General features: G+C 39.5%; 1 protein-coding gene and 1 non-coding gene across 2 annotated transcripts in view; both read left to right on the top strand.

The window, feature by feature from the left end:
- The window catches only part of GLUD1 (glutamate dehydrogenase 1), a 33,890-nt gene extending 10,516 nt beyond the window's left edge, over positions 1-23,374 (top strand). The window contains exons 2-13 of the mRNA XM_031682337.2: positions 3,264-3,344; positions 3,622-3,677; positions 4,632-4,695; positions 8,478-8,572; positions 13,427-13,606; positions 14,344-14,481; positions 14,686-14,823; positions 15,092-15,172; positions 16,060-16,183; positions 16,984-17,075; positions 21,043-21,105; positions 22,030-23,374. Of these exons, the coding sequence (XP_031538197.2) occupies positions 3,264-3,344; positions 3,622-3,677; positions 4,632-4,695; positions 8,478-8,572; positions 13,427-13,606; positions 14,344-14,481; positions 14,686-14,823; positions 15,092-15,172; positions 16,060-16,183; positions 16,984-17,075; positions 21,043-21,105; positions 22,030-22,149 (1,232 nt within the window). The 3' untranslated portion in view covers positions 22,150-23,374. The remainder of the gene's footprint in view (positions 1-3,263; positions 3,345-3,621; positions 3,678-4,631; positions 4,696-8,477; positions 8,573-13,426; positions 13,607-14,343; positions 14,482-14,685; positions 14,824-15,091; positions 15,173-16,059; positions 16,184-16,983; positions 17,076-21,042; positions 21,106-22,029) is intronic.
- On the top strand, positions 17,459-17,530 carry TRNAA-GGC (transfer RNA alanine (anticodon GGC)). Its single transcript has one exon. It is a non-coding gene; the product is annotated as a tRNA-Ala (tRNA).
- Positions 23,375-23,903: the final 529 nt, after the last annotated feature.

Raw genomic sequence — 23,903 nt, 5'->3', positions numbered from 1 at the left:
CATATTTTTCACTAAATAGTATGCTTAAATAATTCCTATTCATTCAGTAATAAGTAATAACTTGTTTAAACACATTTTAGTATCTAAACAATTTTTTAACTTAACCAAGGAGATGAAAGACCTGTACTCTGAAAACTTAAGACATTGTTGAAAGAATGTGAAGATGCAAAGATACCCTGTGTTCATGAGTTGGAAGAATTCATAATATTAAATGTCCATACTACCCAAAGCAATCAGTAAATTTAAAACAATCCCTACCAAAATACCCATGACAGTTTTTAACGGAACTAGAACAAATAATCCTAAAATTTATCTGGAACCACAAAAGACCCTGAATAGCCAAAGCAATCTTGAGAAAAAAAAACAAAGCTGCAGGTATCGTGCCCCCGGACTTCAGACTGTACTGCAAAGCTACAGTAATCAAAACACGCAGTCCCTGCACAAAAACAGACATAGATCAGTGGACCAGAATAGAGAGCCCAGAAGTAAACCCATGCACTTACGGTCAGTTAATCGGTGACAAAGGAGGCAAGACTATACCATTGGAAAAAGTCAGTAAGTGGTTCATGGGAAAACTAGACAGCTATATGTAAAAGAATGAAATGAGAACATTTTCTCATGCTATGCAATTGCAGGCACTATGGAAAACAGTATGGAGATTCCTCAAAAAAGTAAAAATAGAACTTACCTTATAATCTAGGAATTCTACTCCTGAGTATCTATCTGAAGAAAACAAAAATACTAGTTCAAAAAGATACATTCACCCTAGTGTTTAGAGCAGCATTATTTACAGTAGCCAAGATCGTGGAAGCACTTGTAAGTGTGTATCAACAGATCAATGGATAAAGATATGATATATGTATATATATATATTACATACAATGGAATGCTACTCAGCCATAAAATAGAATGAAATTTTGCCATTTGCAACAACATGGATGGACCTGGAGAGCATTAGTGCTTAGTGAAATAAATCAGACAACGACAAATACTGTATGTTATCATTTATATGTGGAATCTGAAAAATAAGCAACTGAATATAACCAAACAGAAACATACAGATCTAGAGAACACCGCTAATGGTTACTGGGAGGGGGGGAGGAAAGGCAAGATAGGAGTAGGGGATTAAGAAGTACAAACTACTATGTGTAAAATAAATAAGTTACAAGGATATATTGTACAGTACAGAAAATATAACCAGTATTTTGTAATAACTATAAATGGAGTATAATCTGAAAATATTGAATCACTATGTTGTATACCTAAAACTAACATGATATTGTAAATCAACTATACTTCAATTAAAAAATGTTTTAATGAAAAAGCAATTTTTGTTTTAAAGAAACAAATATTTGTTCTTAATATTACTCACAAATTTGAGGGATTTTTTCCTGGATAATTTCCAGGACCTGATACTTCTGCTTTTTACTACTTTTTAGTTCTTTCACAATATGCACAGACACTTGCTTAGAACTTGAGTGTATGTCAGTTTTAAGTGGCCATGGCTTTTGTCTTTCTACCTTACGTTTTAGGAGTCAAGAAACAGTCATATATTCATTCAACGTGTATTTGAGTATTGAACCATTTTCTGTGTTAGGCACCAGGAATTACAGCAGTAAACAAAAAATCTGTCCTCGTGGTGCTAACTTGCCAGGTGCGGATGCAAGACAGTGAACAAGTATGATACAAAGTCAATGTCAACACATTAAATAAGGTGGAAGGGGCTGGAGAGTGGGGATGAGGAAGAGGTGCTATTTTAAATGGGATAGTCAGGAGGGGCCTCTCAGAATGAAGAAAGTTTTTAATAAAGACCTGAACAAAATGGGGAAGCAAGCTGTATAGCAACAGAGCTACTAGATCTGCTATATGCAAAAAAAAGTCAATTCTCATTCTAAAATTTTAGCAACAAGTAAATTTATTCCACAGATAATCTGAGAACCCACTATATGCAAGATACAGATTGTTCTAATAGCTCACTTTTCTAAAATACAATTATTTTATTTTTCCAGTAGGTCAAAGAAAAATGTTCAGTTTCAGAATTTGTTCTTTATGATCATACATAGAGAAAATGTTCTTAAAACATGTCATTTATCTTTAGACAGGTGTTTTCTGAAGCACAAGAAACCAGTTTTAAAATGGATAGGGATGTTTTCTCAAACTGCCAGTTCATGAAATTACTGTAGATTTCTACCTGAAAAACTTGTATTCCCAGAATTCTTCTTTAAGAGATGTCCCTAGGCCCCCATCACTTGTGACTCTCCGTGGAATTGTATGCAGCTTCATCCAGGTGTCCTTCATCACACAAACTCACAGTGTCAGAGGGCCCCATGCAGCATGGAATCATCAACCTCAAAAGACCTTCTTCTCTGGGGTTGAGAAGCAATGAACTAAGGATGCAAGGTGGTTTAACCCTATAAAACTTGGAAGGGTGATTGACCAAGATCCCCAAAACCAAAATGGTGGATGTACTCACTTTCTGTGTCCCCTTTGCCGAACATCTACTTACCTGTAAGTACGGGGGTGGGCATTAAGACTCAGAGTTGTCTGTCTGCTTGGCCCCCTCCCATTCTTGTAGAAAGAGTGAAGGGAATTACCTCATTTCCAGGAAGGAGAGATGACTTTGTCAGCTTCTCAGCTCTTGGTTAAAGGAGGCCGGCAGGGGGGTGAAGGGAGTTACAGGGTAAGGATCTCTTTGTGTGCATCTGTGAGAAGCCAAAACCTCTGTTTAGACATCTGATACTCAAGTTGAAGCTGTCGAATTTGCTAATGAGCCATTTGCCTTTATTTGTATGCTATCAGAAAGCAAAGTTTAACTCCCCGCTACCAAATCACCTCAACCAAAAAGTAAAAACATAAAACTTTCAGTGAGTTAGTTGCCTTCTTGAAAGTGTAAACATTCATTTGAAGGTAATCTTTGTCTTGTGAAATCATGGTTACTGTTGTTTCCCTCTGGGTTGTAAGTCCCTGAAGGACAGGGCTATCCCATCCCTAAATTCCCAGAAATCGTGCCTGATGCTACTCATACCAGAAAGCAAAAACTGAACTTCCACACCAATCATTTTCTCTTAAATATCAAAATATTTCAAATCAAGTGCAGTGCTCATTCTGTCACTCTTTCTGGGTGGCTAATTAGCAGCTTTTTCTATTGATTTTTTAATCATAAACTACTTCAAGTGTTCTTGAAAATAACCAGTAAAAAGTCTGGACATCTAGGATGAGCTAAATACATTCCCCTCCCCCCTCTTTCTTTTTTAAACCCTCAGGTATCCGTTACAGTACTGATGTGAGCGTAGATGAAGTAAAAGCTTTGGCTTCTCTGATGACATATAAATGTGCAGTGGTTGGTAAGTGATCTCCTTTGTTGTTACCTAATAAAAACTCCTTGGGGAAATAATGTTTGCATACAAGGTTACTTTTAAGATGTTAGAGATATATACCTTATTAGAACTGGGTTTTTTTTTTTTCACATTGCACAATTTAAGGCTTACGTCACTTTTCAATTCATCCTAATTAAGATTTAGTCTTTTTTTAAAATGGGGAATTTTTTATAGGAACTAATTGGATTTTCCTTAATTCTTTTATCCTTTATATGGAGTAACAACTTTCAGCCTTCTCTTTCAGATGTGCCGTTTGGGGGTGCCAAAGCTGGTGTTAAGATCAACCCTAAGAACTATACCGTAAGTATCAAAGTGACATCTGTACATGTGGTACAGGTAGCAGTCACTGGGCTTCTGTGTATCCCCTATACCAGGGAGATTAATGGTTATTATTGCTTTTAAAAGGAATAGAAAAATAAGTAAATAATTGTTGAATGTTTTGCTGTATAAAAGATCAGCTGCTTACATCAATGTACTTTCTCATTTTCTTCATTTTCTTGATTAAAAGGTAATTAGTATACCTTTATATTCTTAGGTATTTATAGTCATGTTTATTATATATAACTATAATATAAGTATATTCTATACATAAATGAATATTATGTACTATATGTAAATATGTATATCTGTGATCTGAGTTTTTGGGGTTTTTTTGTTTGTTTTTGGCAGAGGGGGTAGGTAATTGGGTTTATTTATTTATTTTTAGAGGTGGTACTGGAAATTGAACCCAGGACCTTGTGTATACTAAGCATGCACTCTACCACTTGAGCTATACCCTCCCACCTTGTGATCTGAGATTTTTATGTTGGGATCTCAAGGTTGTAGTGACATATCTTAACTAATTTGGTAGAAATTTTATTGTTTTATCCTATCTGTTCCAAGTTAATCTAAGCTGGTGTTACTCTTCTAATTAACATCTATATTAAGTTAGTTATGTAAATTAATATCTATGTAAACATAATCTGCCATTTAAATGAAAATATATCATGGTGATTACTATAGGGTCCTATATTAATACAGGGAGAACAGTTTTGGTCCACAGTTCTGTCTGTTGTTTATATAGCCTAATTTTTGATCTCAGAAATTTAAAATTTCGTCTCATTTAAAATGGAAATGCCCACTTAATGAGTTGTTCTGGAGATATGTGGAAGTGTCCCATAAACAGGAAATAGGACGCAACTGTTAGTTATCGCCACAAGTGGTTTTTCTATCAAATTTTTTCATTGTCTTTGATTTCATTTATTCCCTTTGCAGGATAATGAATTGGAAAAAATCACTAGAAGGTTCACCATGGAGCTGGCAAAGAAGGGCTTTATTGGTATGTATTGCCATGTAGGTTTCTGCATAGAGTGGGAACATCTAAAAAGTAATTGTCTTAAACTCCTGCTTCTGTCTATACATGCGTGGATAGACTTGCCCTATTACTTAGAGCAACGGGGTTCTATGTTAGGTGTGGTGGGCACACCTAGGCCTGTATATGATGTATATAATCTCCAATAGAAAAGTTAGGTTCTCAGTATGCAGTGTGGACCCCAGGAGAGATCACTTCCACCTCTTCTCCTTGTACAGACATAGTGAAAGGTTTTTGATCAGGGTAACAACATTGAACAATCCCTATTGTGCCATCCAAAAACATTTTAGGGAGTAAATAATACCCGCATTATAAGTAATTTTTAATATGCAAAAAGCAGTTTTCTAGTAGTAATCTTGTTGTTCTGAAAGCAGTGAGAAACGTGATGCCTTTTGGAATTGGAGGCCTAAGTAAGCAGGCCTCTTCCTTCAAAGCAGTGGGCACAGGCGGGAGGCTCACTCTGCCTGCCGTCCCTGGCTGGTTTTGAGGATTCCTGGGGCTCCTAATGTTTGTTTCTAGGGGCTTTTGCCAATCAGACTAAATGATGAGGTTGCTGGTCTTCATTTGCTGGATGTTTATGTATCATACTATTATCTGTGTCACATTCTTTTGTGAATAATGTGAATATTTTCTGTGATATAAGTATTATTTAATCTTTAATTTTTAAGCAAATTAAGTCTATTTCTTCTTCTAGGATTCTGATTTAATAAAATAAACAAAATTATTTATAGCATTTTCCATTTTAACATAGTTTAACTAAAGAAGATTAAATTAAATAGCAAAGAAAATTTACTTTTTCTGTTTTCCTGCCCCTGTGGTTTTCTTCCCACTGTTGACAAGTTCTTGTGAACTTAAAATATCCTTGTTTTGAAATGTGTCCCTTTTAAGTAACACTAGAACTTTGCTAGAGTTGTCCTGTCTTTCATAATTTAAAAGGCGTTTGGATTCTTGGCATGTGTCTTCCTTGGCACTACTGTGAGCTTTACTTACAGTCATTTTACAGGGGAAGCACTAGGACGTAATGAGTTAACTCCCTCCTTCAGAGAAATATCGACTAATTCTGAAAGCCTTCATAGTGTATTATATCATAGCTTAGCTTAAACTTTTAGCTTGAATGTCAAACTTACAAGTCTTGAGTGGTTTCAGACTTTATTTAGTTGTATTTATCACCCATATCTGGAGTACATCTAGCTTTATTTTCACTATATTGACAAGTACCTTATAATTCCAAAGGTTAAAAAGTGATTCATTGAAACACTGAGAGCTTAAATACTAGCGTTTGACTTTGCTTATGTGCAAAAACTTTACTAAGCCATCGTGCAACTAAACTGACATCTGGGCTCAGAAAGCTTTGTCACATAAGAGGGAGGCAGTCAGCATTCTTTCTCTCTCTAGGGCACAGAACTAATCCTGAGCAAACCCCTGAAATTGATGTCATTTCTCTGTTATTTTCTGACTTGTCTTTCCACAGGGAGTTTCAGATTGTGAGTTAGACCAGAGTCTGAGTCCTGGCCCTGTCACATTGTGTGAGTTTAGGATCAGCGTTTTGATTTCTACAGAAGTCAGCTGGGATTTCGGAAGGGATTGCTTTGAATCTAGACCAATCTGTGGAGTATCGCCACCTTAACCATACTGTCTTCCAGTCCATGAACAGTGAAAAATCTTTCCATTGTTGAGGTCTTCTTTAATTTGTTTAATGATGTTTACAAGTCTCACACTACTTTTGTTAAGTTTATTCATAAGTATTTTATTCTTTTTGATGCTTTTCTAAGAGATACTGGTCTGCAGTATTTTTCACTTGTGAGGTCTTTGATAACAGGATAATACTGGCCTCCGAATGAATTGAAGTAGGAAGTGGTCTTTCCTTTTCTTCCCCCACCCCGGAAAAGTTTGTGAAAGGGTATTAATTCTGGTCTGTGAGTTTAGATGTCACCTCTGTAAAGTTCCCTTGCAATAACCTGATATCTTCATCCTTTTCATCCCTCTATACTTCTGTGCACCAAAATTAACCTTTCACTCCTACCCCTGTGCTCATGTTCTGTTAAAGCAGTTGCTTTTTTTAGCCAATTTTTCATCTTTTATGGGATTGAGTGATGGCATTTTAACTTTCCTAAGGGTAGTTACCTGTTTTCAAAAGGATGGACTTTCAGACCTGTGCTCCGTAGGGTATTTGAGGATTTATCTGTAATTCAGGAATTACTTGTAGTCATTATACATTTTTGGTTTATAGACTATGTCCCTCAAACTTGCCATTTACCAACATACCTTCTGCAAATGGAACTGTTGTTATTTGAGGCCATAAGATTATTTAACACTTGGTATTGCTGAAAACCAGCATAATCCTTTTGTAGATACCTCTAAAAGGATTCGGGAGTAATTTGTCATTTACACTTTAGGAGAGAAACACTGATTAAACAGATTTATACTGACTGCCTATTGAGGTATGTCTCTGTAAAGGAATGGAAGTTGTGAGCAAGTGGGAACAGTAGAGTAGAGCCCTATGTCGGAGAACAAGGCTAGAATATGGCATTGACTGTTCCATGCAGGGGACTTGTATGGGGCCAGGGTAGGTTGGGGGAACTTGAGATTTGTAAGATGCCTAAGGAAAAGATTGCCCAGACATAGAAGAGTGACAGATTGGGTGGGGAATTGTGGGTGGCAGGAATGTAAAAAGCAAATCTTGACCATTTCAGAGTTGTCTTAACACCAGTCCTATTTCCATTACATCACAGTTAGGGGCTAGGCCCCTTAACTGTAGGAGAATATTAAAATGGAACTTAGTCTGTTGATTGAAGAGTAATAATTATAGAAAATACAGTTCTTAGACCTTTATTTGGGAGACAATGGTTTAAACATTTTAAAGTTGTGTTTTTCTTTTTACAAAGGTAATGAGTTTATTTTACATTGGAAATGATATAAAGTTATAAACAAGGCTGAAATCCCAACATAGCTGAAAAAGTTGGTGCATCTCTTTGTAAACCTGCATACATATATACACTAGAAATACATGTATAGATGTTATGCATAGATATATAAATAGAGGGAAAGAATTTTATGAGAATGGGAGCATATTATACATGCTATAAGAAACCTCCTTTGTTTCCACATGTATGTGTTGGTGATGATTCCAAGCCATTCGCATGGATGTACATCATCCTTTTTAATGGCTGCATAGTATTTCTTTGTGTAGATATACCATATTTTATTTAACTGACCTGCTAGATAATTGGGTTGTTTCTTATTCTTACTATTTTGATGAATGTATTTCTATGTATTCCAGCCTTTACAGATTTGAGCGGGCACCATTTAACACATTTACATCTGAACCTCACTGTGTACCTCAGTATTAGTGCTGCCATTGGTACTTATTGCTGCCTGTGGGCTAACTTCTTGTAATCCTCAAACTTTTCAATTTGCTAGTTCTGAGGAACTGAGGTCAAGAGGGGCTAAAGTGATTGCCTTTGCTAGCACATTTAGATATTGAGTGGCTTCTCTGTTGTGCATGGCTAACTTCCTAACATAGCAAGTAAACACCAGTGGGAAAAATGACCATATAACACTGTGTGTGTATACATTTTGTAGTGAAGCACTTAATGAGTATTTCTATGACTTCAATTAGTTACCTAGTTGAAATCCAAAGTTTTCTAGCCATGAAAGCTTTGTTATATTATAGAGACTTGCAAGGATCTATGTATTTGAGATGTGTTTATCTTAAAAACTGGTGTGTTGCCCTTTCCCTGTGCCCCCAGGTCCTGGCATTGATGTGCCTGCCCCAGACATGAGCACAGGTGAACGAGAGATGTCCTGGATTGCTGACACCTATGCCAGCACCATAGGGCACTATGTGAGTACCCACCAGAAGCCCTGAAGGCTTATTTTGCTATCTACTGGAAGTAACAGTTAAATTGATTCTGTATATAAAAAGAGAATTCACTGGGTTTTTCTTCTCTCCTTTAATCATATTTTGATTTATATATTATTTTACTGCTATCTGTTTGTTCTTAAATGGTAAATGTAGTGAAATTTAACTTACATGCGACCCCATCCTGAACGCCGGGATGTGACCCTCAAAGACAGATCACCTACCAGGGCAGGACACATTGCAAGACAGTAGAAGGGAAATGAAGAAGCATTCCATTCTGACTTTTCCCTCAAAGAGCTTTCACTTAAAGAGGAAGCTACTTAAGCAGATAAGGTATGGAGGTAGTGTGATACCTGAGTGGAGTTTCTGAAGGAAGGCTTCCCACAAGAGGTATTTGGATCAGAGCCGGACCTTGAAAATGGGTAGAATTTTAACATGGAGATTTGGGGGATGGGAGGAGAAACTGTAGGGCTCAGATTGTCTGAACATAAGGTGCATTTAGAAAGGTACCAGAAGTGGGAAGGCGTGAACTAGTAGAGGAATATTCAAGTCCTAGAGTTTCTGTTTTACTTGCTAGTCCGAGGGGAGCCTTTGATGCTGACCCTTCCTTAGGCTGCAGTGTTAGGCTGGACCACAGAGATGGCCTCCACGCCTGTCTTCACATCCCGGGAGCCGTAGTGCTGGGGAGAAGCACTGGCGCATGACAGAGCAGGACTCAGCAGGACTGGATTGCATGCGTGGGACCAAGGGAAAGGACAAGGTTGAATGGCAGAGAACCAGGAGGACTTGAGTCTGGGGGACTGAGCAGAAGTAGTGCCACTAATACAGAACACTGGAACAAACATTTAAGGACTGGGAAGAGAAAGGGAGTTGAAAAAGCATTTTAAAAATATATATGGAGTACTTACTATATGCAAGGCTAAGTGCAAGCAAGAGTTAATACAATTGAGATAAATGTTCCCCAGAACTGGGTTCATCTCCTGGTGGGTGTCCAAAAGGCAAAAAAACACAACCAGCCCAAAGATCAGGAGAAGAAAGGATGTATTATCACTTGCAAGAAAGGAAAACACCTTGAATCTTTCCCAAAGCAGTGTCTCCCCAGAGAGCAAAACTGGGAAAGTTTAAGCTAAGGGTACATGCATATTCATGAAGGGGCTTGGGCAGTCCACAGAGTCCAAGCTTTAGTTGATTGAAGTCATGAGGGTCAGAAAAGGTCAAGATCATCGTGTTAGGCTCCATTTGATCTGGTGGTTGGACACTTCAGGCTTATCTTTACCATTGAACTAGAACTTTAGTCTTTACAACTGATAGTCCTTACAACTGATTTATTATCTTTGCTGTTGTTAATCCTCTTAGCTGATAACAGTCATTTGTTTCTGCACTCTTTTGTTCCCTTAAGATCATTTATCACTGAGACCTGTTCAAGGGCAAGCATTCTGGCCAGGTTTAGATCACAAAATGAATTAGGCCAAAAATGGCTTCTCTTATGTCTAGAAAGCCATGCCTGGTTCTCTTTCTCCAGAGACCCTCTCTACCCTATCTGCTTATATAAAGCCTTGAAGGAAGAGTTTGGAAGGTATGAAAAAGAATAGCAAGGGCCTGACCACATATGTAGGGTAGGATCAGAAAAGCCTCCTTGAGATGTAACCTTCTGGTCTGTGTTCAGAAAGATGAGCAGACAAGGACTAGGGGGAGCGCTGCTGGGCAAGAGGCCAAAGGAGACACTTGAGTGTAAAGGTCCTGACATGCAATAAATAGAGTATCGACCGGAAACACACACAATCTAAACACTGAGAATTATGTGTCATTTGGTGGACTTTCTGAGCCCGAGAGAGAGCCTCTCAGAAAAATCTGAGGGACTGCTCTGAAGAGGTAGGGGGGGTGCCAAGATTTATAGGGGTTTTCGTAACAAAGACCAAGTAGTCAGAACATTATAAGATTACTGTTAATTAAAGACCAGATATCTCAAGTTAATGAATTTAGCACTTTGCTATGTATGGGAAGATGCAAGAGTCTGGGCTTACTGAAATCCTGCCTTTGATACGCACTTTAGCTGTCTAGGGCCTGCACCCTGTTCTTTCCCATCCTAAGTCCCCTCAGGGCCACCACTGTGGGTGGCTACAGTGGCTGAGGGCTTGGCATCCTGGACTCACCGTGGGGGAGTGGCCGTAGCGGCTTGATGGCAGCGACATCCTTTGTTTACTAATGTGGCAAGCATTCACAGGTGAACCGGAGGTGCTGAGGGAAGACTCTGGTGGCCAGAGTAGAGAGCAAAAGGATGGGGTGTGTGAGAGGCCAGCAGAGAAGGGTGGGACCAGATTATCGCCCTGTGACAGCAAGGACTTTGGTCTTTGTAGTGAAAACAGAAGGAAGGCAGTGAGATGCTAATGAAAGCAGGTGTGTGTCAGGGCCAAGTGTGCATTTTAAGCTTCACTGTGTGTGTGGCGGAGGATGGGATTGAGCCCGAAAGAGAGGTGGGTAGTACCGGCCTGCCATAGAGCTGGAGAGGAGTGGACAGACTGGAGAGAGATTCAAGGGGCAGAAGCAGTCAGTTACAAAAGAACAAGAAGCACCGAGAGCTCCAGGTTGTGAGTGCTGGTGGGGACTCTGAGAAGAGGCCAATTCAACAAGTAGATTTTCTGTGGAAGAGTGAGGTTGGAGCCAGACCGCAAGGGAGTGTTGAGAGGTAAGTGGAGCATGAGGAATAGCCTTCACTTAAGACAAATGCCCCTGGAGAGAAGGCAGCTTGAAAGGTGCCTGTTGTCCAAAGAGAAAGGTTTTTGTTGTTGTTTGGCATGTCGATTGGCTGTGGGCCACAGATCTCTCTTTTAAGGGCCCTAGTGGAAAGACTGGCCTTAGAAGAGGAGGAATATTATTTCCTCTGAGAGGAAGAAAGGGGGTGACAGCATTCAGTGGAGGAATTTAGACTTGCCTCATTTCCTGAGGTAGTGTATCTGTGGTTGGGAGCCTGGGCACACAGCCTAGATTCGAGCACTGACTCCCTCACACACCAGCTCTGTGACCTGTGGCAAGTGCCTTAAGTTCTCTGTGCCTCGGTTTCCTCAGATGTAAAGGCACAATAATAGTACGTGGTTCATGAGACAGTTGAGAACTAAATGAATAATAGTATAACGCAGCCCTTAGTAAGCACGCACAAAAATATTTATAAATACTACATCAGGTAAATTCCACAAACCCCCTGAAATAAAACAGGAACAGTACAAAAAATTTTGGTTTTGACTGCCATTCCCAAAAAAGGTTGCTCTTCAAGTCACCTTTTTACGTTAAAAGAGCTCTGGTTGTGTGGTCTGTTTTGGAGCAAGACACTGGATTGACTGGTGCAAAACAGAAGGCGGGATGCTGTTACACGTAGTAAGTAGCTCATTCCCAAGAAAGTTTTGTGAGGCGCTGCCAGCTCAGCCTTGGACTATACTGGTAAAAGACTTCCCTTCTTAAGATGGGAAACCCAAAGTCAAGGCCTAAGATAAGAAGCCACAGTTTGTGTTAAATATGTTCGGGCGAGAACCTGAACACTCAGGTTCTTTCGTCTGTCCTGGCCCAGAAGTATGGGCGCAGGGTCCTCCGCCGGCTTCCAGGACAGTTAGGATGCGGGGGAGCTCGCACCAGCCGGCGCCGCGCCGGACCTCAGCCAGATCGCTGTCAGCTCCAGCGTTTGCGTTCTCACTGTTCCAAAGCATTTGGCACGAGGTCTGCAGTTCTGTATTCATAAGTGTTAACTATTCATGAAGGAAAACTGTGGGAAAACCCCTAACTCCATAAATCACTTTACTAGACTGTCTTGTTTTGTTTTGCTTTTATTATTTTTGTTGGTCATTGTACAACTAATTCAATTCTAAGTCCTCTCCATAAAAATGTTCAAACAGCACAGATACAAACCAGGTCACTTTTTAACTTTTCCAGCTAGAATACACATGGGGGTGGCATGTGGAGGGAATGGCATGAAGTAAGGCACTTTATCTTGTTTCATGTGGGTAGCAAATTGCCCGAGCAAATGTATTAAATCACCCCTACTTCGGCCACTAACTTTAAACGTATTATTCACCACTTACACGTAGCACGGGCCTCTGTGTCCCACCTACGTATACCCGCCCGCTTTTTTTTTTTTTTTTTTGACTCAAATGATACCACGCTATCTAGAAAAAATCGAATTCCTGGGTTAATGGGTATTTTTATTTTGCTAGGTATTCCAAATTGCCCTGCAAACCTTAGTTATTTTCTTGTCTTTTTTTTTTTTAAATTAATGTCTTGAATACTTTTGTTAATCCACTCTTTTAGGTGAACTGGAGTATGAGCTTATAAAGTTCTTTTTAAAGAGTAGCATTGTATTGAATTTCTAGATTCGTTTGGTGGGGAAATATTTTTACAATGTTGAGTCCACCCATCCAAGAACACCTGACTGCCTCTTCCTGTCTTTGTGTTTTGGTGACATGCTCAAGTCTTGTGGAAAATTTTAAGACACTTACAGGTGGCACGTATACTATGACTTTATAGGGCTTAAACATTTATTGATGGAATAATAGTTTTAAGCTGAACTATCTCTACTTTTGCAATAATACTGTTTGTACATACGTATACATAAATTCCTAAAAACCCTGTTTCTCCCATCAGAAATTACAGTCTACTTTATTACGTATTTTCTGGGGACAGAAATCTGAGGAACGTGAGGCTTATCCCTGTTAATGAAAGTGTACCTTAAATACACAGTCCTGATGAGCCTATTAGTTAAATCGGAATGTGTTTCGACTTATTATGTTGGTTCATCATAGAAACTGACCTTGACATTTCATCTTTTAAGTTTTGACTTCTTTCTTACAGGATATTAATGCCCATGCCTGTGTTACCGGTAAGCCCATCAGTCAGGGTGGAATCCACGGACGGATCTCTGCTACAGGTCGGGGAGTTTTCCACGGGATAGAAAACTTCATCAATGAAGCTTCTTACATGAGTATTTTAGGAATGACACCAGGGTTTGGAGATAAGTCATTTGTTGTTCAGGTAAAAATGTTTGCTTTCTGAAAGAATAACTGATATACACATAGAAAGTTTTTCAGTGTTTTTAGATTTGCGGTTTTTAAAATTTGATTCCTTTGAATCTCCTAAGTTTTAGAATGGATGTTTGAAAAGTATTAATACATCCTTTGTCTTTTGTACCTTGGTGTGATTCATGTGACTAAACCAAGTATCAGTCAGATAGACGTGAAACTCACCAGCTTCTTTTATTCAGTATTTAAATTGAAATTATATCCAGAAGAGGACAGGTCTTATTAATGTGTATATAGAAGGGTTTGCACAATGACCCAAATTTCAACTTTCAGGAAGAATTTACTTGGTATTTAATTAATTTACTTAGGGGAATCTTAAATTAAGGTGAATGCTACTTTAAAATAAAACTCACTCCTCCCCATTAGTGACTTACCTTTTCATGACCATGGGACATCTGTTGGGTCATCAGGGACTGAGGTAATGTGGTTGACACCACTGCCATTTCTATGTAAGTCAGCAAGGCTGCATCTAACTGAACTTCTTCAGGACTCGTTATTACAGATTACAAAGGATTGGTTTCCACATTCTTAAACATAGAAATTTATTGCTGAAGAGAGACCATTGTTTCTTTTGCCAAAAGGATTTTGAGAATTACTTCTAAACTAAAAGAATGTGTATTGGCCAGAATATGACTGTTAACCGTCTGCTGGGACTTCGGTTTTTGTTTCACACATAATTGTTCTTCACAGGGATTTGGTAACGTGGGCTTGCACTCTATGAGATATTTACATCGTTTCGGTGCTAAATGCGTTGGTGTTGGTGAATCTGATGGGAGCATATATAATCCAGATGGTATTGACCCAAAAGAACTAGAAGACTTCAAATTGGTATGTTCATCTAATATCTGAATGGTTTGACCACCTGAATATTGTAAAGTTGAAATAAGTCTTAGTTGAAGTCTATTTCCTTTGCTTATTTTTTTAAATGTAACTCAAAGAGCTCTTAATAAATGAGTCTTCATATCATAGGTACTAAACGTAAACATTTAAACTCTGGTGCAGTCACTAATTCTGATTTTCAATCAATTATAGCAACATGGAACAATCCTGGGCTTCCCCAAGGCAAAGATCTATGAAGGGAGCATCTTGGAGGCCGACTGTGACATATTGATCCCTGCTGCCAGCGAGAAGCAGCTGACCAAGTCCAATGCACCCAAAGTCAAAGCCAAGGTGAGAGCCTGATGGGTTCAGCCTTACCAATGTGGAATGTCGTTGAGGGTCATAGGAAAGCTCTAATTGAGTTTCTTCTTTCTTTCTTTTTTTTAACAGCTTTATTGGGATGTAATTCACATACCATGTAATTCCCCAAGGGTACAATTTACAGCGGGATGATTGTTCTTTCCCACAGCCCCCTTGCCATATACTCACATCTCTTGAGCTCAGTTTGAGGGGATTTGATGGTGTTACTGGCATTTCTCTATGTTCCTGACTCTTGCAGATCATTGCTGAAGGTGCCAATGGACCGACAACTCCAGAAGCTGATAAAATTTTCCTGGAGAGGAACATTATGGTTATTCCAGTAAGTCATCTGTGTTTGCCAAGTTTTGTATGTGCTTGGAATCATAATTATCTTTTGCAAAGAACTGAGGGGAGAGAAGGATTGTTAGTTTTCCAAGCCTTAGTTAAGTTTTTAATTTTGCTTTTAAGAAAATATAAGTAGAAGCGGGGCTATATATAATAAGCCTGTCAATTCACTTGGACCTGGCCGTTTTCTTCCAGTTTCAGGCTCTTGGGTATATATTTACCCTTCTTAAAACCCCAATCATATAAATGTATAATGTGCTAGAAATACTACTCAAACTCTTGTTTTCTGTGATTCCTAAACTTATGCATTTGGAATGTCTTTTTCTGCTTTACTCAGAAAGCTAACATGAGTAGCGTGTGCTTAGGCTCAGTGGATAAGCATGGGGTCTATACCAAAAGGTCACTGGAAATTGGAAGTTAGTGTGGAATTGGGATGCATTGTGAAGAAGCCCTTTTGCCGAAAACACTTAAGAAATTCAATTTAACTGAAATAGGCTGACTGCCCTTACTTAGTGGGAAAGGGAATGCTAATCTTCCGGTGAGATACCCTTGGACAATCCAATCCAGTGGGTAGTGGGCAAGCAATTTTTTCTGAGAACCCTTTTGGTGGAGAAAAGGCTGTAACCAAAGTTGATCGAGTACTTGCTGATTAATAAAACAAAAAACCCCCTTTTTTTTTCTAATTGAGAAAACCTCAGATGGATTGGAAAGGTGACTTGTTAAATTTCAATGTAAAATTTCCGATTCTAAGATATATTTCAGAAGCTTAAAGCTTGGTCTTCTATGATATTAAAACTGAACTCTTATGTTCATTGTAAGCTTTTATTAAAACTATCATCTCCTCATTTCTTTGGTGTCTTCCTGTCACATGTTTGTGGATAGGATCTCTACTTAAATGCTGGAGGAGTGACAGTGTCGTACTTTGAGTGGCTGAAGAATCTGAATCATGTCAGCTATGGCCGTTTGACCTTCAAATATGAAAGGGATTCTAACTACCACTTGCTCAGTAAGTTCTGATTATCTTGTTCTCTAGAAATCTTTTGGGTCATCTAAAAGGTTGGGGAAAGCTTACATTTACTAAGAGGACAAATTTTCTTTTTGTAATCAGGTAACTTAATCTCAGAACAGAAAAGTGTATTGCTCTGTCTCATGAGCCTTAGACCAAAATTACACAATTTGTTTGTTAGATATTAAGTATATTAAGTCTCGAACATATTTCCGTTCAGATGTTTATTCTGTGATGTAATGTTCCCGGAACACAGAATAAATTAGTACTATAAAGAGGATCGTTTTAAACCAGGACTTCCTGTTGATACTCATCCGTTTCTATCTCAAGTTGCTCCTAGTCAAGGCCTATTTAGTGTCAAGAATTTTTTTGAGTCCTTGATGAGAATACCTTTTTTCATTGACTAGATTAGGTTCTCCCAAGTTAACATCAGAATTTTCATCAAGCTGAAATAAGACCAAGCCCTCCAGCTGGGCTTTGCTGAGCCCACTGAGAATCTGGGTGAAGCGTTCCCACTACTTCCGTTCCTTTTTCCCTTGGCATTTTCTTTTTAAAAGAGCCAAGGCAAAACCTTGGTGATGGGTGTTATGGAAACAGAGCAGTGACCTAAATTCACATTTATATAGGAATTTGGCAAAGTGCTTTATTCCTTTTTAACTGAGTTTTAAATGGTTAACCCTTTTATGTCATTCATGTTAAAACTGATAGTCTTTGGTTGTGGAGATAGTTTGGGACGACTTTGGGTTCTACTTTTTTTTTCGACTAGCAATATTTTCTCTTCATCTCTTGGCTTTTTATAGTGTCTGTTCAAGAGAGTTTGGAAAGAAAATTCGGAAAGCACGGTGGAACTATTCCCATTGTACCCACAGCAGAGTTCCAAGACAGGATATCGGTGAGTGTGCAGACAGACACCACCTGCCCTCTTTAGATTCAGGCTGAGTGGGTTCATTGGAATCAAGGGATGCTGATCCACACGACAGTCATTATATGACTCGTGTGTGCTTTTGTACCTTCCTCTTTCGTTCTAAAAATGGAGTAAGATTCTTAGTTTACTAAGTGAATGGCTAATGATTCTGCTTTTGATACATTCGCCATACAGATGACTCAACAAATGATTCTAACACATTTGTGAAGATTTATTATGTATTTTAACTCTCTTAAGCTTTAGAGAAATAGAAAGAATTGAAAAGTAAACATTTGATTGAACTATATAAAAATTGAAATTGCTATGTGGACACGAATAAAAGTTAAAGAAAAATTAGAAAAGGGCGGGGTGGGGATATGGCTCAGTGGTAGAGTGTGTGCTTGGCATGCAAGAGGTCCTGGGTTCAATCCCCAGTACCTCCAAAGAAAATTAAAATAAATAGAAAAGATAATTTATGTGAATTAGGTTGACAGGTATATTAATAGTGCATACACATCACAAAGAGAATGTCTTTACCAGTAAATGGCAGAAGATATGAAAAAGAAAAGTCACAGGAAATAGGCCTTAAAAAATGTTTAACCTCGCTGTTAAAGAAATACAAATTAAAATATCTTTGTGTTAAACCAGCGGAAACAATTAATGGATCTTACGCTCACCGTGTCTGTGAAGCAGTTGTACCATTATTCTGATGACATGCAGACTGGTGCAGCTCTTTGGAAAATATGAAGAGTTATTAACTTGTTCCTGCCCTTTGACATCATAATAGCGTCCCCTCTGGGAATTTGTCCTGAGAAAACAATTCTAAAGGAGAGGACTGACTCCATGCATGATGATGTCATTGGAGCTGTCTGCAGGCTACTTTTTTAAATTGGGTTTAACAGTCCAATATGTGTGTGGTGGGTGTTGAGGAGGGGAAATGGCTGTTACATATATACGAAATATTATGAAATATTCAGTCATGGAAAGTGACTTAAAAGTATATTGCAACATGGAAAAAGGTTAAGGGTTTTGTTTTGAAGGAGAAAAGATGCTTTTGCCACTCTGGGTACTGACTGTTCCCCTAAAAGAACCTTGTTCTTTTCCCAGATCCATGTGTCTCTTAGTTCTGTCCCTCTGTCTGGAATGCCCTGATCCACTCCCTGCTTAAGTATCACCGCATCTCTGTGACTTTCCCTGAAAGTCCTCTCTGCGTGCCAGCATTCCATGTACCCTTCCATGGCAAATAACTCAGAGCGCTTTGAAAGGACCTGCTACTGCTGCAGCTCTAAGATGGGCTTCTTGCTCCTCCCTGTGGCCTCCTCATGTCCCACACGTGCCTGCCACATAGCAGTCACTCAGCGGGAGTGAGGAGGACAGTCAGTCAGTTAGAAAGACAGAGCCATGATGACTTTCCTTTTAAAAAAAAAATCTTTGCCCAGGGTATTCATCTCCCAATTTTCAGATACTTTCTGTGCTTCTAAAATTACACTTTAGTGCTAATTTTACACTTTCTCACTCTTTCTGACTTATTGCAAGAGTTTTGTGTTCGTGTCAGCTGAAAAACCGGGTTTGGGGGGGGGGTGTTTGTTTGTTTGTTTTCCTGGCTCCTTCCCTCTAGTTACCCCTCTGTAACCATGCTCTGGCCCTGCCAGGACCTACATCATTGTCCCTCATCACCCCTGTCTTCACTTGAATTCCACATACCATCATTACAGCCAGTCCCTGGTCTTGTTTTGCTTCACCACACCCCCATGTCAGCACTTGAACCCTGGTGAGCTCTGGCTCTCTGGCCGCTCCGTGACTGTCCCCCGATAGCAGAAGGCCCGGCAAATTCTAACCACTAACCTCAAGTAGGCTCTCTGCTGCCCAGCAGTTACTGCTCTCCCCATTCCATTCATTTTCTCATCCTCCTGATTTATTATATCATACTGTCTTCCTTCCCCTGCACTCCCATTCATGGCCTGGTATCTATTCATGAGAAAGCTGAAGTAGTCAGGGAACTTCCACGTCCGCCCGGCTCCTGGTCTCTGTACCCTGTCTTGTGTCTTCTCTCTTGTCATAGAGCAGCTCTTTGTGCTTCCATCTAAGCCCACGTCTTGTTCTGGGCAGCGGATGGCCGGTTTTCAGTATCTAAAATGCACTGCTTAAGCAAATCTTTCTCTCTCTGCTATATCAGTCAATTTTCCCTCTATTCAGTCATTCCTATCAATGTACCCAATGCTGTCTTAGAAATTTATTTTTTTTTAAGTAAAAATATATATATAAATCTTAATCCTACTTTCCCTTCCAGGTCCTGCCATTTTTGTTTCCCTTACAGCAAACCTCTTTAAAAGTTGTATATACTCTGTCTCCAATTCTTCTTCCATGTTCAAACCTACTATTCTGCCCACCACTCCACCAGTACTCTTCTTATCAAGGTGACCAATGACATGAGCATCACCAAACCCAGTGGTCACCTTTCAGCCCTCATCTTACTTCACCCGTCAGCAGCTGTTGTCACCAGTGATTTCTCCTCCTTGAAATATTTCTTTTCTTAGCTTCCAGGGCACTACATCCTCCTGGTTTCCTTCCTGCTTCGCTAGCCATTCCTTCCTGGGAAGTCCTCAGTCTCTGAAGTGCTTCTCTGTCTGAATTCAAAATTGTATCTCACTCAGCCTCATGGTTTTTAAGTGCATGTGCTATCTCCTCTTACTAGAATATAAATTCCCTGAGAACAGAATTTTCATTATTTTGTTTTCTACTGTGTCCCCAGTGCCTAGAAGAGTGCCAGGTACTCAGTAAATGGTGAATGAATGAGTGAGTGAAAAGAAACAGCAGTTTTCCACCTGTAAAGCAGGGGTTGTTTTCTTCTTCCCAACTTGGTAGAACAAAACAAAGTTTAACTCAAATGTTTCTTAATTGATACAAATATTACAGAAATTTACCTTCTTAAGTGAATAAAGCATTAGTTGGATAAAGTTCAGGATGGATAACTTTGGTTGGTGAGCTACATTAAGTTTTTATCTGGCATATCAAGATGTGTTTGAATAGCTATATATGTCATATTGGTAGTGGTGGTGATAGTTAATTGTCTTAATTTTAGAAAGCATTCCTAAAACCAAATTAGAGGAATCCACTGAAACAAAGTGATTCATAGAAATAGTTGGCATAGGAAAGAGAGGAGCTGATTTGATGGTCAGAGGCCTTGGGTTATAGCTCGGCTCTAAAGACAGCTACCTATGACCTTGGCCAACTTCTCTGATCATCAGTTTCCTCATCAGTAGAATTAGGGGGTGATTGAAGAAAAGCTAAGGTCCGTCCCGCTTTCAGAGTTGCTGAATAGACTGGCAGGATTCTACCCACAGCTGCTGTGGGAGGTGGCTGGGTTCCGTTCTGTACATTCATCTGGGGGAGAGGGGGTGGCTGTACCATGACCCGGGCAGGGTGACGTGTGCTGTGATGCATTTCCATACCAGAGGCGTGACCAGTGCCTCATGTTTCTTAGTCCATACTTTGCTGTTTTTCCATGATCATAATTTCATGGGTATTCGTCTGCTGTCAGCTAGAACGAAAACCAAATTGTGGTTTAAACACAGCTACTTAATCTCTCACTCCCTCGTCTTCAGAGACAGCCCACATTCTGTCTATGGAGCACGTATCTACTTTTACTTTAACCAGCACCCAACCGTCATACCTTGTGGCCTTTCTCTCGCCTTCTGAAACAGCCTACACTCTATGTTGTATGTATCTCTCTAAATAAATCTATCTTTACTCAAAAAAAAAAAACAAAACAAAACATAAAACCACAACTACTTAAATAGATCTCAAGGCACTATATACAAAAATCAAGTATCTCTTTACTGAAAGACAAAGCAATTCTATCTGACTGTGTACTGACTCAAAATGTTTTGTGCTCTTATGGGTGAAGCATATCTTCATGTGGTTTATGTTAAATTCATGTTCTTTTTCCTAACAGGGCGCCTCTGAGAAAGACATCGTGCACTCTGGCTTAGCTTACACTATGGAGCGATCTGCCAGGGTGGGTATACAGGTGCTGTTTGCCCTTCTTCCTGCCAGTTACACAAAGTACAGCTCAGCTGTCATGTCAGCTGCCAGATCGTGTGTGCAGTGACAGAAAATAGCAGCCTGTTTATGTGCTCCTCGTTTATGTCTAGCAGAATGTGTGCTTTTCCAGTCTTGGGATGATGGGCATTGTTTTTAGGGTCTGGAAGATGTTTTCCAGACTTTGGGTGATAAATATTAATGCCAAGTTAGGAGCGAGTGGTGCCTGGCAGTTAGCTTAGTCAGCCAAACTGGATTTCTGCTCAGGGCACCTGTCTGTTACCTTTACTATAGAATTTGGTGTAAGTGAAAGAGGTTTTGACCACTTGATCCTTATTTCAAAGCCTTAAACCCAGGTTGAATCCAGTTTTCTTAATTTCTTCTCAAGTTCAGACTTTATCCACTTGGTGTTAAGTTGAAATAGCAGGAGCAGATATCAATGGTGGTGTTTGTTGTTAACTTTTTTTATTGAGATGTAATTAACTTACCATAAATGCATGCTTTTAAAAGATAAAGTTTAGCAGCTTTTGTCCACAAGGCTGTGTAGCCATCACTGCTAGTTCCAGGACACTTTCTTCACCTCATTCTAAATTATCACGGTGTGTATCATATGAACTTGCTCTGGATGTCAGGGTGTCTGAAGGGCACAAGACAGCTCACACTTTAAATTCTAAAGAGCAACTTCTTAGTGTCGCCTAAACAGTAGTTTGTTTTAAATGCGAGAGTCAGTCCCTCCTGCCTAGAGCTTGTTCTGCCGCCTGAGTGGTTTCTCGTTGGCTCCCCACGTGCTGCCCTGAAATGGTGCCGGGTAACTTGTACCAGGCCAGGATGTGCCTTGGGTGTCCGTGGCCTGGCTGCTGGTGTCGGAATGATCTTCACTGCATTTTCTCCTTCATTTCAGCAAATCATGCGCACGGCCATGAAGTATAACCTGGGATTGGACCTGAGGACGGCTGCCTACGTCAACGCCATTGAGAAAGTCTTCAGGGTGTACAATGAAGCTGGTGTGACCTTCACATAGATGGGCCGCGACTGACTTCTTCACTGCCCTCTTCACCTCTTCATCTGCAGACCTACCACAAGTTTACATGTAACCGCAGAAATCTCTCTCTCTCTCATGACTTAGTAGATAATGGACACTATACTCAACAAGTCAATCCAAATCAGCCCCTTTAGAAGAAGAAGCTTAAGGTTAGGGGATCATGTGCAAGCCTGGTAAGTGTGCCAGTAGAAATCAGCGATCCCAGAGAGTCATTTGGGCATTCTGCCTTTAATAACAAGTCCCATCCATCTGGCTGTGCTGCCTTGCTCCATGGCCGCTCCCCAGCAGTCAGCTTTGGCCCCGAGAAGTCAGCTGCTTGCCGCTTCAGCTCTGGACAAGTCTATAAAGTGCTTTTACACATTTATACGGCATTTTCAGAAAGTGGCATGGTCCTAAAGTGAGTTACTGGTATTTTACATCAGCAAAATAACTCAGTTTTACAGGTTGCAAACAAAACTAAAAGCTGTTTCTCTTTATGCATTTTATTCTTTTAGAATAAAATAAGTACATGCTGCTGTAATAAAATTGCCTTTAATCACTTAACAAGCCTAACCTTGACTCAAGCAGTGAATGCCTGTAAACATAAATGAAAAAAACTAGTATTTTTATAACATAAAACAGTATCATTTGTAGCTTATCAATCGCATATTGTCATCCAGCAAAAAATGAAAAGCCTGGTGGAGAATTAAGTTATCTTCGTACCTGCAAATGATGGAGGCTATTTTTTGTTAAGACCGTCGGAATTTACTTAACAATGATGACATATAGTCCAAAGAGTGCAGTAACCTCCTTATCATGTTAATTAATTGTTCTTCTCTCTTGAAGATCTATTGTGTTGACTAATTGAACAATAATTCAAGTAGTGTCCCAGAAAACAACCGCTTGGGCTCCCTCTGTGGAGTCTGGCTGGCGGCTCTGAGCGTTGCCAATGGCCCCCGACTGTGTCCTCTTGGAGGCCCCGTATTCTGCACATGGCTTCCTTCCCAGTGGGATGGAAACAGCCTGGGCTTGTGTTTTGTTTGGAAGTTACTTGGCCAGGGCCTTTTGAACAGTAGTGTCCCAATGAAGTACTAGATATTATTTATGTAAGAATGAGCTTTTTTTTTTTTTTTAACAATATCCTTTCAGAAATTTCTAACTACTTTGTAACTGCATGACTTAACCTGGTGATAAAAGAAGTTATTAAAAGTCTACCTTTTCCAAAGCTTGCGTTTCTTTTCTGTGTTTTATATTTGATAGTATCTCTCTTAATAGATGATAAAACTACAATTGGGTTTCTGAAATTTGTAGAACAACCAACTGTATAACATTTCTTCCCACTATATTGTGAGCTGCCCAAATTTTATTCTTGAATTCTTTTGTATTTCATTCTAATAAACACTATCAGTGACTGTTCTTGAGGAAGAGGGCCTAGTGCTTAAAGCTGGAAAATTGATGTAATTTATATACCTTTTTATATATATAAGTGCCTTTTTTCTTAATGAAGGAAGGTTTTGTTGATTGCAGTTTCATTTTTTAATAATAGAGCCACAGAATGTAACATTTTAAGACAGAATACTAACCATAATCAACAGGACTAGAGTCTAGACCTGATTCCATCAGCTTACATGGCTGCCACCTCTGGGGCGTAACTTTGCAAGCATTTTGTCCTGATTCTGCCTCCCCATGGTTCTGAGCATCAGGTCCAAGAGTGACTAAACAAGCCTGTGGCACCGTGGCCATGGCAAGCCCTT

The sequence above is a fragment of the Vicugna pacos genome, chromosome 11, assembly GCF_048564905.1.
Source record: "Vicugna pacos chromosome 11, VicPac4, whole genome shotgun sequence".
Classification (NCBI taxonomy): Eukaryota; Metazoa; Chordata; class Mammalia; order Artiodactyla; family Camelidae; genus Vicugna; species Vicugna pacos.
The sequence above is the reverse complement of the archived record's forward strand: the minus strand, read 5'-3'. Positions and strand labels throughout refer to the sequence as shown.